The 13,142-nt window shown below is 42.0% G+C and overlaps 1 protein-coding gene across 1 annotated transcript; it reads left to right on the plus strand.

The window, feature by feature from the left end:
- Positions 1 to 912: 912 nt before the first annotated feature.
- On the plus strand, positions 913 to 12,541 carry snapc2 (small nuclear RNA activating complex, polypeptide 2). The gene is made up of 2 exons (XM_046065297.1): positions 913 to 1,341; positions 12,347 to 12,541. Exons 1-2 carry the CDS (start codon positions 1,126 to 1,128, stop codon positions 12,539 to 12,541), a joined length of 411 nt encoding a protein of 136 aa, XP_045921253.1. The 5' UTR covers positions 913 to 1,125.
- The last annotated feature ends 601 nt before the right edge of the window (positions 12,542 to 13,142 follow it).

The raw sequence follows: 13,142 nt of genomic DNA on the forward strand, positions 1-13,142 counted from the left end.
TAGAAAAGTTATTTTTAAATATAAATGAATAAAATGTTGTTTCTTTTACCTAAAGTCACAAACCAAGTCATCATATGTCCTTTGTTTCCACTTTCCATTGTATCATAAAGACAGACACTATATTAAGAAAGCATCACACACTAAAGCCATGGTGCCATTAGAATCACTCTGCCTGTTTTACAGTTATTGTCCACTTGATGGCACACTAGAGTTAATGAAGCACCATGAATTGGATGGAAACCTTCATGAAGCTTCATCTCGCCATCACTACATACTACTCCGAGATGCAGCAGAGGATTCGAGGCAACAGGAATGATAATGAACCAAGATGTATTTTTTGTTATTGTTTAAAACTATTGCAACGCAACCAATGACATGTTGCATTCTGCAACCCGGAAGCAGTTAGACCTCTAGCCTTCAAATTAAAGTCATACACTAAAACGTCAATGGATTATACTTTTTTGTATACCTGTGTTGTGTGTGTTGACGGTGTTGACAAGATGTTCTCTACTCTACTTTTTGTCTGCCAACAAATGATGGAAAAGTATCACATTTACATTGTTTAATTGTAAATAATAATGTTAATAAGTTTAATATGCGATCAGTAACAAAAAATGTAAATGTAAAGGTCATATTAAATTTGTTCCATTTCTTTTTTATGTATTCAATCAAAGTGCATAAACCTTATTTTATACAGTGTGTGGCACAAACAAATGTTTAAAAAAGCTTGTGAACCCATTTACAAACCAGGAAACCCCAACCCTAAAAAGGTAAAGGAGCTCAACAGCTTTTTCTTGTCTTTGTTTTTGTGAAGAAATAAGGTCAACATCAGCCCTGAAAGAACGACTGCATCTGTGGGAATTTGCGACATCGCGCCTTTATTCTGAAAATACTGCACAGGCGTTTGGTTTACGGCTTTACCGGATGGTCTCTATCGGGAGGCAGGGGACGAGTTCAAACTCAGAGCGTTTTGCTACGTTTTGTCGGCGTTGAAGCCGCTCGGGGTTTAAATTCACTTTTACGTATAGAGGATGTGTATACTAGCAGACACAGCTCTCTGAGTGAGTCTTTAGGTCCGGTCTAGTTGTTTTAAGAGCTCGGTTTCAATCAGCAACGTGAGTCGAGATGAAACCGCCGCCTCGAACACGAACTAAACCAGACCGCAACTTGAAACCTGAACCGGTACCGCAGCGTTCAGGCAAACTGGCCGGTAAGTGGCAGCGACCGGAGCAAAGGAAGCTCCTGGATGCCCTGAAAAGACTCAGCAAGACCGCCGGAGGTCTCGGAGACATCGACTATGCTTTTCTAAGAAAATACGTGCCTACTCGGTCCGTTGCAGAGGTAAGTTTACCAAATGTAAATATAACGTTAACGTTGTTCGGTCCTGCTCGGCAGCTCGGCTCGATGTGAACCAAAGACGACAAACGTCTGAAGCTAAACACGGAACACATAATAAAACGAGGGGAAGTTAACTTCGAGCGATCGATTCTCCGTTTTTGCATCTCTTACTCAGAGTAACGCCTTACAAAAGTAACACAATTAACGTTAAAATAATGTATTGCTTTTGCTCGTGGTGCTACTTTTTCTTTTTTGTTTTTATTTACATTTTCAAATTAAATAAACAAACAGGGCTCAGATGCAGCTATTGCCAGGTGTTTACAGTCGTATTCAATACAGCAGTAGGAGGAAAGGTTGTCAATACAGGAACACAAGTAGTAATTTAGCTTTTTCAAAATGAGTTAAAAATGGGTTCCAAGAACGGAAAAAAGGGTCTGTTTGACTGGTGCGGAGTTTCTCCATTTGTATTATGGATAGCATATCAATGACCCATACCTGAAAGGAAGACTTCCATTCCTTCAATATCAGTCTCTTGGCAACTATCAGTCCCAGTTCCAATGGTTGCCGCATAATAGTTGGAATTGTCTTCAAGTCCAGCCTCGGGCTGAAGGGGCCGCTCATATGCTTTGGAGTACCAGTCAAATATTCTAGACCAAAAGTTTGCCAGTGAAGAGCAGGCCCAAAAAGCATGGGACAGTGTAACGTCACACACCGGGGAAACTGATGGATATATTCTATGTAATTTGACTTTGGAATAATGCAAGCGATGTACAATCTTAAATTGAATTAGTTGGTGTCTGCTGTTTATAGAGCAGAAATGAATATTAGACAAACAGGTGTTCCACATGGATTCAGATAATTCCACACCTAACTCTTCTTTCCAAGTATCCCTAGTTTTCACAGTGTGCGCAACAATACAGTCATCAAATGGACGTACAATTCTCGAAATAAGACGCTTGGAGAGAGGAGGGCTCTTGCAAATATCATAAATTTCATGCTCCAGGGGTAGATTTTGAAAATCTTCAATTTTTGATTGGGCGCAATGCCTTACCTGCAAATACCGAAAGAAATGGGAATTAGGGAGATTGTATTTTCCTTTCAGTTGGCTGAATGATGCAAATTTACCGTCAATGTACAGATTATTAACTGAAACCAAGCCCCTCTTTCTCCAATCATGGTACAGTATGTCATGCCAGGCAGGCAGAAAACAATGGTTAAAACATATAGCTGTTTGTACTGATGTATTTGGTAATTTATAAACTGATAAGCATTTCCACTCCTCCAATCTGAAGCCCCTTCATCTGTGGGTGCTCTCTTATTATTACAGCAAGAGGCTCCAGTGCAATAGCAAAGAGCGCCGGAGATAATGGACAGCCTTGCTGAACCGAGCGTTGCAAAAAAAAAAGGGGCTGACCAATCACCATTCGTCAAAACAGAACAGCACGTTTTTGCATATATCAGTTTCACCCAAGAGATTAAAATTTCCCCGAATCCAAACCTGCGTAGTGACTCAAACACTCGACCTGATCGAAGGCTTTGTGCGCGTCAAGGGACAAAATAGAAGCTCCATTGGTACCACTAAAATCAGAGTAAATGGTATTGAGTAGCCGCCTGACATTAGAAAAAGAGAGTCTGCCGGGAATAAACCCTGTCTGGTCAAGATGGATGATAGAAGCCCGATATTTGTTCAATCTAGTAGCCAAGATTTTTGTTATTTTGAAGCGCAATTGGCCTAAAGCTTGCAGGGTCGGTTTCGTCTCTGCCATTTTTTTAAAATTAGAGAAATGTTTGCTTCATAAAGGGTTGTTGGCAGTTTTCCATCATTTTTAGAATTATGCATCATCCTGAGCATAAGTGGTGCAAGAACATCACAAAATCTCTTGTAGAACTCTGCGCAGTAACCATCGGGCCCAGCAGCCTTGCCTGATGGAAACTACTTTATGGCATTGATGACTTCCTGCAGTGTAAAGTCTGAATCAAGACATTTTGTAGCAGCATCACTCACTTTGGGCAATGATATAGAGTCAAAGAAATCATTCAAGTTAGATTGTGAAACATTGTGTTTTAAGGAGTAAAGCTCAGAATAGAATTCACTGAAACTACGCTTTATGTCAGCAGGATTGGTTAGAAGAATGCCTGTTTTAGACTTAATACCACTAATTGCTCTTGAAGCCTGGGCCTTTAAGCCTTTAAGCTGTTGTGCTAACAGTTTACCTGGTTTATCCCGAAGCTGTTTCTGCCTTAATTTCAAAAGTAAGTTCTTAACTCTCATAACATCATTGTATTCATATTTGTAAATGCTCCATACTTGTATAGCGCCTTTCTAGTCTTTTCGACCACTCAAAGTGCTTTTACACTACATCTGCATTCACCAGTCACACACATTCATACACTGAGCCTAAGTGCTCAAACGGAAACTAACATTCACACACATTCATACACTGGCGGAATAGCCAGTTCAGTATCTTGCCCAAGGACACTTCGACACGCAACCAGGGGGAGCCAGGGATTGAACCGCCGACCTTCCGATTAACGGCCAACCCGCTCTACCTCCTGAGCCACAGCCGCCCTATTTAATATTAAATCATATTTAAGCTTCAATATCTCTTTATAGAGATCCGGTGATTTAGAAATTCGGCAGGTTCTTTCCAAAATAGAAAGAGTGTTGTTAATTTCAAGTAGCCTCATCTCTCTCTCCTTTTTAATGGCTGAGGTGTAGGAGATTATATCACCACGCAAAACGACTTTTAATGTTTCCCATAGGGTCAAGTCAGATACTTCACCATTATCATTTAATTCTATAAAATCTTCCAATTTAGAGATTATATTCTTAGCAAAGTTGTCATCACTTAGAATATTTGGGATGTGGAAAGTGCTGTTTACCCAGCGTTAGAGCGGCTATCACTAGCACTAGCCCCGCTAGCATTAGCACTGCCGATGTATCCATCGATGGTCTTGGGCTTCCCAGGAGGGTTTCTTTGCCTCAACATTTTCAAATTAGCAAAGTTCAACGAATGAAATAGGCGAGCGAGCAAAAAATATCAGCTCTTGGACAGTTTTATCGTGGTATTCGGTAATTTTGCATAAGTTGCGGTGGAGAGCACAAGCTAAGCACGTCTACATCCTACGCATGCGCACTAGCGCCCCCGCTCGTGGTGCTACTTTTAATCATCAATGGGTTCAGCCTGCACAGAGAGAGGAGTTTGTTAAAGTACGAATCAGAATCAGAAGGAGCTTTATTGCCAAGTAGTGTTTTACACATACAGTGAGGAAAATAAGTATTTGAACACCCTGCTATATGATCTAAAAAAATAAATAAATCCAGAAATCACAATGTATGATTTTTTAACTATTTATTTGTATGATACAGCTGCAAATAAGTATTTGAACACCTGTCTATCAGCTAGAATTCTGACTCTCAAAGACCTGTTAGTCTGCCTTCAAAATGTCCACCTCCACTCCATTTATTATCCTAAATTAGATGCACCTGTTTGAGGTCGTTAGCTGCATAAAGACACCTGTCCACCCCATACAATCAGTAAGAATCCAACTACTAACATGGCCAAGACCAAAGAGCTGTCCAAAGACACTAGAGACAAAATTGTACCCCTCCACAAGGCTGGAAAGGGCTGTATTATCCACTATCCACTGTATTAAGGAGAGGATGACCGGGGCCATGTATTGCGAGATTTTGGCAGGCTGAACTTCTTCAGCTGCCGCAGGAAGTACATCCTCTGCTGGGCCTTCTTGGTGAGGGAGGTGATGTTCAGCTCCCACTTGAGGTCCTGGGAGTTGATGGTACCCAGGAACTGGGAAGTCACAAAGGGTGATGGGGGAGGGTGGGGCTGTGCTCTTTCTAAAATCCATGCCGCGTTGAGCTCGAGACTGTTCTGGCTGCACCAGGTCACCAGATGGTCGATCTCCCACCTGTAGGTGGACTCGTCCCCACCAGAGATGAGCCCAATGAGGGTGGTGTCGTCCGCAAACTTGTCAGACTGATGACTGGAGGTGCAGCTGTTGGGAGAAGAGAAGGGGGGGAAAGAACGCAGCCTTGAGGGGAACCGGTGCTGATGGTCCTGGAATCAGAGACATGTTTTCCCAGCTTCACGTGCTGCTTCCTGTCCGTCAGGAAGTCTGTGATCCACATGCAGGTGGAGTCAGGCACGTTCAGCTGGGAGAGCTTGTCCTGCAGCAGGGCTGGGATGATGGTGTTAAAAGCAGAGCTGAAATCCACAAACAGGATCCTGGCGTAGGTTCATGGGGAGTCCAGGTGCTGGATTGTACGTTGCTCACGATGCGCTTACTCATACTCATAATAAAGTCTGACACAGACTTCAATGTAGACAACACAAATATACACACTATGAACAAAAACAATATAGACATATTGAAAAATAGTGCAGTGAGCAGAGTGCAAAGGATGCAGGAGTATGTACATGTCGGAGGTGGATGTGATCTACAGGTACATTTACATGCATACATGTACACAATGCAAAGGATGCTGGAATAAATAGGTATTAGTATTTTGTGCAGGAGTAATGACTTGAGGTAGGTGGATTGGTATACAGTATCTACAATATGACGATATAACAGTATGAACAGCACTGAAATAGAGAGTGGTGAATAAATAATAAGTGTTAGCCAATGAACAGGTGGCTGATTAGAGACAGAGTTACTGGGTTATTGCATAAGAATTGTTCCTGACACTGTTCATCAGAGTGATGGCTTGTGGGAAGAAACTGTTCCTGAGTCTGTTGGTTTTGGCGTACAGTGCTCTGTAGCGCCTATCAGAGGGGAGAAGTTGGAACCGGTTGTATCCGGTGTGAGATGGATCTGCAGTGATGCTTCCTGCACGTTTCCTCACTCTGGAAATGTATAAGTCCTGAATGGAGGGCAGGTTGGCACCGATGATCTTTTCTGCAGTCCTGACTGTCCGTTGTAGTCTGTTCCTGTCCTTTTTGGTGGCAGATCCAAACCAGACAGTGATGGAGGTGCAGAGGACAGACTGGATGATGGCTGTGTAGAACTGGATCAGCAGCTCCTTAGGCAGGTTGAGCTTCCTGAGCTGACGCAGGAAGTACATCCTCTGCTGGGCCTTCTTGATGATAGTGTCAGTGTTGGGGTCCCACTTCAGGTCCTGGGATATAGTGGATCCCAGAAACCTGAAGGATTCCACAGCAGACACAGGACTGTTGAGTATGGTGATGGGGGGGCAGAGTGGGGGGGGGCTCCTCCTGAAGTCCACGGTCATCTCCACAGTTTTGAGCGTGTTAAGCTCCAGGTTGTTCTGACCGCACCAGAGAGCCAGCTGATCAACCTTCCATCTGTAGGCCGACTCATCACCGTCCTGGATGAGGCCAGTGACCCAGGGCTCTACGCTAAGGTTTTGCCCAAGGAGCACATGTGCTCCTAAATGAAAAACACAAAGAAATTTAGGAGCACAGTAAAAAATGTTAATGTAACACAGAGTTTTACAAACTTTATTATATACATATTTATACTACGTGTGTGCTCCTTCTTTTTGTGTTCAATGATGGTGTGAAACCATTAGAGGCCTTAAACATTTGTTGAAGCTTTTGAAAATATTGAAACGGATGTTTTGAAAAATAGGCATTGAAACAGTTTTTAAAACACTGATCACTCATCACAAAAAACATTACTGTGATTGATGCTTATGTAGTTTTTGAACCAGGGATGGATTCACGATACACCAGCAAACAACCCACACCTAATGTAAACAAGACTACTGAACAGTATTAACGCATAGGCTACGCCGTTGATTCGATGCAGAATTTTAAATCACACTTTTCAGTCACTTTAGTAAAACAGAACAGGGGGAACGTGTTGCTCTCAGGAGGAGGCTAGGAGCTACTGGCACACAAATACTAATACTCATTTAAACTAGTTCTAATATAAATAGAATGTATGTTAATATATTAATGATTTAATTTTTCTATATGCATTGTAATTTTATGTAATAATATACTATATAGCTCACCACAGGTATAATATTTATTCCAGTCGGACAAAACAGCAGTTTCATGTTTATGAGTTGTTTTCAATCATTAAATTCTTGTGCAAGAAAAATGGCCTACATTGGTCTCTTAATTTGTTAATGCTGCTAACGTTATCTCATTAATTATCAGAAACATTCATACAAGAAGGGTACAATGTTTTAAAAGTTTACTGTAGCACGTCAAACTTTTTTTAATGTCCCATGCAGGCTGTGATTGGTCAGTTGATGAAAAGTGAAACTGACGAGCACATCTATTTTATGAAAAGTTGAACATGTTTCAAGAAAAGGCACCTGATATAGCTAAATAGCCAGCTAGCGAAACCCACAACCTCCTTATCTTCTCCCTGCTGTCTTCACCGCTCCAGCTGCTGACATCTCGGTCTTTGTTTTGAAAGGAATTGCTCAAGCAGCCACCGAGCGATCCGCCCACCGGGATCTCTCCCAGTGCTGGCTGGCTTTTTTCCTGCCAGAGTTTTAACAACTCTGATATGATTGACACCAGCTTTGTGTCACATCCTGCCGCTACTCGGGGCGGGGGTGTTTTGAACCATTAGCGGTGCCACAGCGGGCGGGGAGGGTTAGCCTACGGTAGGTTGTAGTTACTCACACATTGTGCTTGTAAATCATTTTTCTGGTTTGCACGTATCGTGTGATATTCCCCAGTCTCACCTGCTGACTCCTGTCAGTCAGGAAGTTTGTGATCCACTGACAGGTGGAGGCTGGCACAGTGAGCTGGGTGAGTTTGCTGCTGAGGATGTCCGGGATGATGGTGTTGAACGCCGAGCTGAAGTCCACGAACAGGATCCTTGCATATGTCCCTGGAGAGTCGAGGTGTTGCAGGATGTGATGCAGTCCCAAGTTGACAGCATCATCCACTGACCTGTTAGCCCTGTAGGCAAACTGCAGGGGGTCCAGCAAGGGGCCTGTAATGTCCTTCAGGTGGGCCAACACCAGTCTTTCAAAGGACTTCATGACTACAGATGTCAGGGCGACAGGCCTGTAGTCATTCAGTCCAGAGATGGAGGGTTTTTTGGGGACTGGGATGACTGTGGAGCGTTTGAAGCAGGAGGGAACTTCACACAGTTCCAGTGATCTGTTGAAGATCTGAGTGAAGATGGGGGCCAGCTGGTCAGCGCACATGTTCAGGCAGGATGTAGATACACCGCAGGGGCCAGGAGCCTTCCTGATCTTCTGCCTCTGGAAGAGGTGGCTCACGTCCTCTTCACAGATCTTGAATGCGGGTGAGGGTGGGTGGCAGTGTGTCAGAGGGGGTACAAAAAAGACATTCAGCTCGTCTGCCAGTCGTTGAGTACCAGCAGTGTTGGGGGATGGTCTCCTGTAGTTAGTGAGTGTCTGCAGGCCCCTCCACACTGAGGCAGGGTCGTTGGCTGCAATGCTGTTATTTATTATTATTCTTTTCAGCATAGCACCTCTTTGCAGCTTTGACCTCTTTAGTCATTGTGTTCCTGGCCTGGTTGTACAAGACTCTGTCCCCACTTCTGAAGGCCTCCTCCTTGGTCTGACGAAGCTGCCAGTGTTTTGCTGTGAACCAGGGTTTTTGGTTGTTGTATGTGTGGAAGGTTTTAGTCGGCACACACATGTCCTCACAAAAACTGATGTAAGATGTCACAGTGTCAGTTAGTTTGTCCAGTGGCTGCAGCCTCAGAAACACTCCCAGTCAGATTCGACTTAAGTCCCCATAATGTGTATCTGGGGGTTGGGGCCGACCATAAATTTGGTTTTCTTAGTATTTAGCACTAACTTGACTATTACTTTTGCCAGTAAAGAGAAATGTAACGGATTACTATTTCCAAAACCGTTATATTATTACAGTTACTAATGCAAGTAACGCTGCGCTACTGAACGCACCATCCCTGACGTGAATTCGTAACAGGTCAGAGGCACCGGACCTTATGTTGTTAAAGTCAGCTGTTAACCAAAAAACTAAAGGAAGACTGGAGAACAGAGAGAGAGAGAGGTATTTTTGACAGCTGTAAGTAACTTTATTGCCATTATTGTGTCACAGTCTATGATGCAAAGAACATTGCCGTCCGTTGTAAACCTCGTGCGACCAGCAAAAAGTTTTTGACCGCGAACAATTCTACATTTATACTTAGGCTAATTGAAGCATCAGCTAAAGCAACACAGAAACCTGAAACTCAGAAACTTCTGTGTAACTTGCGCGATCCCGTGAAACTGTCACGGGCGTTCGTCTAACCCTCAGAGACTGATCTGCTGCTGATCAGTTCCCTGAATAATATAACTGTTTCTTTAACAGTTAGGCCACCAGGTCTTAAACAGGCGACAACCTTTGCTGCTGTCTCTTATTCATTAAAAATAACCTATTAACCTTTACTGAACTAATTTGAAAGTTGGTAGTTATATTATTTAGTTATCGACTCAATTATATCATGTTGCACATTTAGCTGTTGAGAGGTTGCGATGGTGCAGTGGGTTAGACACTTGTCTTTGATTCCCACTGCAACACATCCACCAAATAAGTTATTGTCATGGGTCCTGCCGCTGCCAGTTTAATCGAGGTGTATAGGCCTCTATATATTTTCCTGCTTTTTTGCCCTTTGCCAATCACATGCCTGATAATTGTGAAGATCTGAAGCAAGGGAAGCACATAGGCTGCTTTCCGTAATTTGGGGATTGAATTTGTCTGCAGACTACAATTAAAAATGTATGCTATGCTTAGCTATAATTTCAGCTGCAACCTTTAGAAAGGAAGAAAGGTTCTAGGTTGTCTGGTCCTGATGATGTTTTCAGGTCAATAGCTTTAAGAGCAATACAGATATCCTCTTTAAAAAAGGGTCTAACAGCAAAAGTTTCCGGTGGTGTTTCAGTGCTGGAGTCAGAGCAATGAGAAATTGATTTGGACTCATTGAAAATACAGCCAGCTGATACAAATTGATTGTTAAAATGTACAATTATGTCAATTTTGTTTTTAATTTCAACTGAATTTACAAAAATGTGTTCTGGGAGACACATTTTTTGGTAATAATCTGATTTTGCTTTTCTGGTCATGCTTGTGCATTTATTTCTTAAAATTCTGAAAGAAGTCCAGTCAGCAGTAGAATTGGTGGCTTGAGCTTTGCCCCATGCAACATTTCTTTCTCTGATCAATAAACTGAATCCTAAATTTCTTTAAAGGTGCATGCTTATTACAAATAGCTGAAAAGGCATTGTGAAAATATTCCCAGGCATGTTCCACATCAGGTATCAGAGAGACATTCTCGAAGTTACAATAGTACAGATCATGATTAAAAGCCTGTTTATTAAAATGTTTAAAACACCTTTTAAAAGCATAACGAGTTTTATGTTTAGGTAGTTTTGTGTCTTTATACAAGCAATCACACAGTGATCACTGACATCATTGCAAAAAACAGCAGTCAATGTGTATTTGTGTGGCATGTTTGTAAGAATGACATCCAAGAGTGTTGATTTGCTATGATCTCTCGGGTTGATATGAGTTGGGGTGTCAATAAGTTGTGTGAGATTTAAAGATTCTAGATTAAAGATTTCTCACCTCAAAACTTGTTAGAAGTGGATTTAGTGATGAAACAGAATTTGAAAATTGTAAAACAAGTTTTGTTGTCCTCTACACAACAGACCGGTTGTTGTTACAGTTCTAGCGCTTTGCATTATGGGCCATAACGCGAGGTAGACTGGTCCCATGCATACTGGAGATTTTTCCAGAATCAGTACGCCATCCGGGTATTTTTGGCATACTGCAGATTTTGCCTTTGTTTGCTTGCATACTACATTTGGGCCAAATCAGTATGTACTAGTATAGTAGGTGGTTTTGAAAACAGCCTCAAACTCTAGTTCATCCTCAGCACTGCTGCAGTGATTATCGTTTATTTCTGTTACCATTTTTCATAATTGAATCTTTATTAATGTTTACTGTCTGCTATGTAGCAGAAGGGAGTAACAAAACTCAATTTCACTCTACAACTTAATAATTGCCTTTTAAAAAATATATTATTAAAAAGAAATAAATTCAGAACAGTAATCAAATTTAATATTATTATATTTTATTTAACTAAATGTTTTCAGAGCAGCCACAAAAGTAAAGTTTACAGCAGCAAAGTCACTATATAAAATCAGTATCTCACTGGCAACAAATGGAACATGTCATCAACTGACATCAAAATACTGAGTGAAGTTAAGAATGAAAATCTTTCCCTATCAGTCCTCCCTCATCCTCCCTCTGCTGTTGCTGATAGAGAGGAACTGGTTTGTCTTAACAAGCAGTTGAGTTTACAAGGATTTGCTAAACATTATGGTACGTAGCATCTCAGCTAAACAGGCTACAGACAGAGATTTTGTTTAAGCTTGTTTATAACAAACTAGCTATGAGCCGAGCTAGCACATGTGCTTGTGTAAAACCAAAACACAGCTGCGGTGGATGAGACCGAGCAGAATAAAATATCTCTTTCTACACGTTCCTGCTTATTGTACTAATACAGTATCAGCCTTTTACTAGTACTGCTGGTTTTGCTGCACTTACTTCCAGTAAGTGTAAGTGCTTATGGTCAACTTGTGTAATCTATACTGATCTCCGCTCACTTCGCTTGGCGGAGCTCCTGAGAGAGTACTGTGGGCGGTACATTGCTCGAGCCCACAGAGTGGTGAGTACAGACAGAGAGCTGTGGCTGCATCAAAGCCAAAGGAGCGCAATTTTTTTTTTTCATGAATTATATTGGCAAACTGCTTTTAAAATGACTGATGCAGATTATTGGAAAAATGCTGAATATCGGCCACAATAATCTGCCAGGCCCATTGGTCGATCCCTACAATTAACAATTATGTAAAGTAAATAAAATCGTCAAACCCTAACATTTAGGAAGCCAGAACCATTGAATGTCAATCACCTAATCATTTTAATCAGTTTGAAACTGCAATTTTGTTAGAACCTCAGTGAGAACATGCAACTTTGAGAAAATGTGTCGACTATATGTGTGAGTTATCCCTTTCTGCCATTAGATCCACTCTGTGGTGGAATCGCTGAAGAACAAAGTGATTTCATGTGCCAGCTTCAAGCTGAAGAAGAAGAGATGGGAGGAGAAGAAAGTCAGAAAGCCCATTGAGGTTTGGACACACATTGCTTCTGCTGTCGCTGGAACCCTCGAAGAACCCATTTCTACTGCTTTCTCTCAGGTACTGCAGGCCAGACATTGATAAGTCAAGTTGGGCTGCTATTATTTTGTTTCAGATGTTTGTTGTAGGACATTATAGAGTTATGGAAGTGGAGTGATACAACTTGGATAACACTAAATACACTGCTCAAAAAAATAAAGGGAACACTAAAATAACATCCTAGATCTGAATGAAGGAAATAATCTCATTAAATACTCCTTTATTTACATAGTTGAATGTGCTGACAACAAAATCACACAAAAATAATCAATGGAATGGAATCAATTTATCAACCCATGGAGGTCTGGATTTGGAGTCACACCCAAAATCAAAGTGGAAAACCACACTACAGGCAGATCCAACTTTGATGTAATGTCCTTAAAACAAGTCAAAATGAGGCTCAGTAGTGTGTGTGGCCTTCACGTGCCTGTATGACCTCCCTACAACGCCTGGGCTCCTGATGAGGTGGCGGATGGTCTCCTGAGGGATCTCCTCCCAGACCTGGACTAAAGCATCCGCCAACTCCTGGACAGTCTGTGGTACAACGTGGCGTTGGTGGGTGGAGCGAGACGTGATGTCCCAGATGTGCTCAATTGGATTCAGGTCTGGGGAACGGGCGGGCCGGTCCATAGCATCAATGCCT

The sequence above is a fragment of the Micropterus dolomieu genome, linkage group LG12, assembly GCF_021292245.1.
Source record: "Micropterus dolomieu isolate WLL.071019.BEF.003 ecotype Adirondacks linkage group LG12, ASM2129224v1, whole genome shotgun sequence".
Taxonomy (NCBI): domain Eukaryota; kingdom Metazoa; phylum Chordata; class Actinopteri; order Centrarchiformes; family Centrarchidae; genus Micropterus; species Micropterus dolomieu.

Bases quoted from the DNA above. Each gene is read 5' to 3' on its own strand.
- snapc2 (XM_046065297.1), top strand. From the start codon at position 1,126: ATGAAACCGCCGCCTCGAACACGAACTAAACCAGACCGCAACTTGAAA. The intron at 1,342-12,346 runs GTAAGTTTACCA...TTCTGCCATTAG, and splicing joins CTACTCGGTCCGTTGCAGAG to ATCCACTCTGTGGTGGAATC.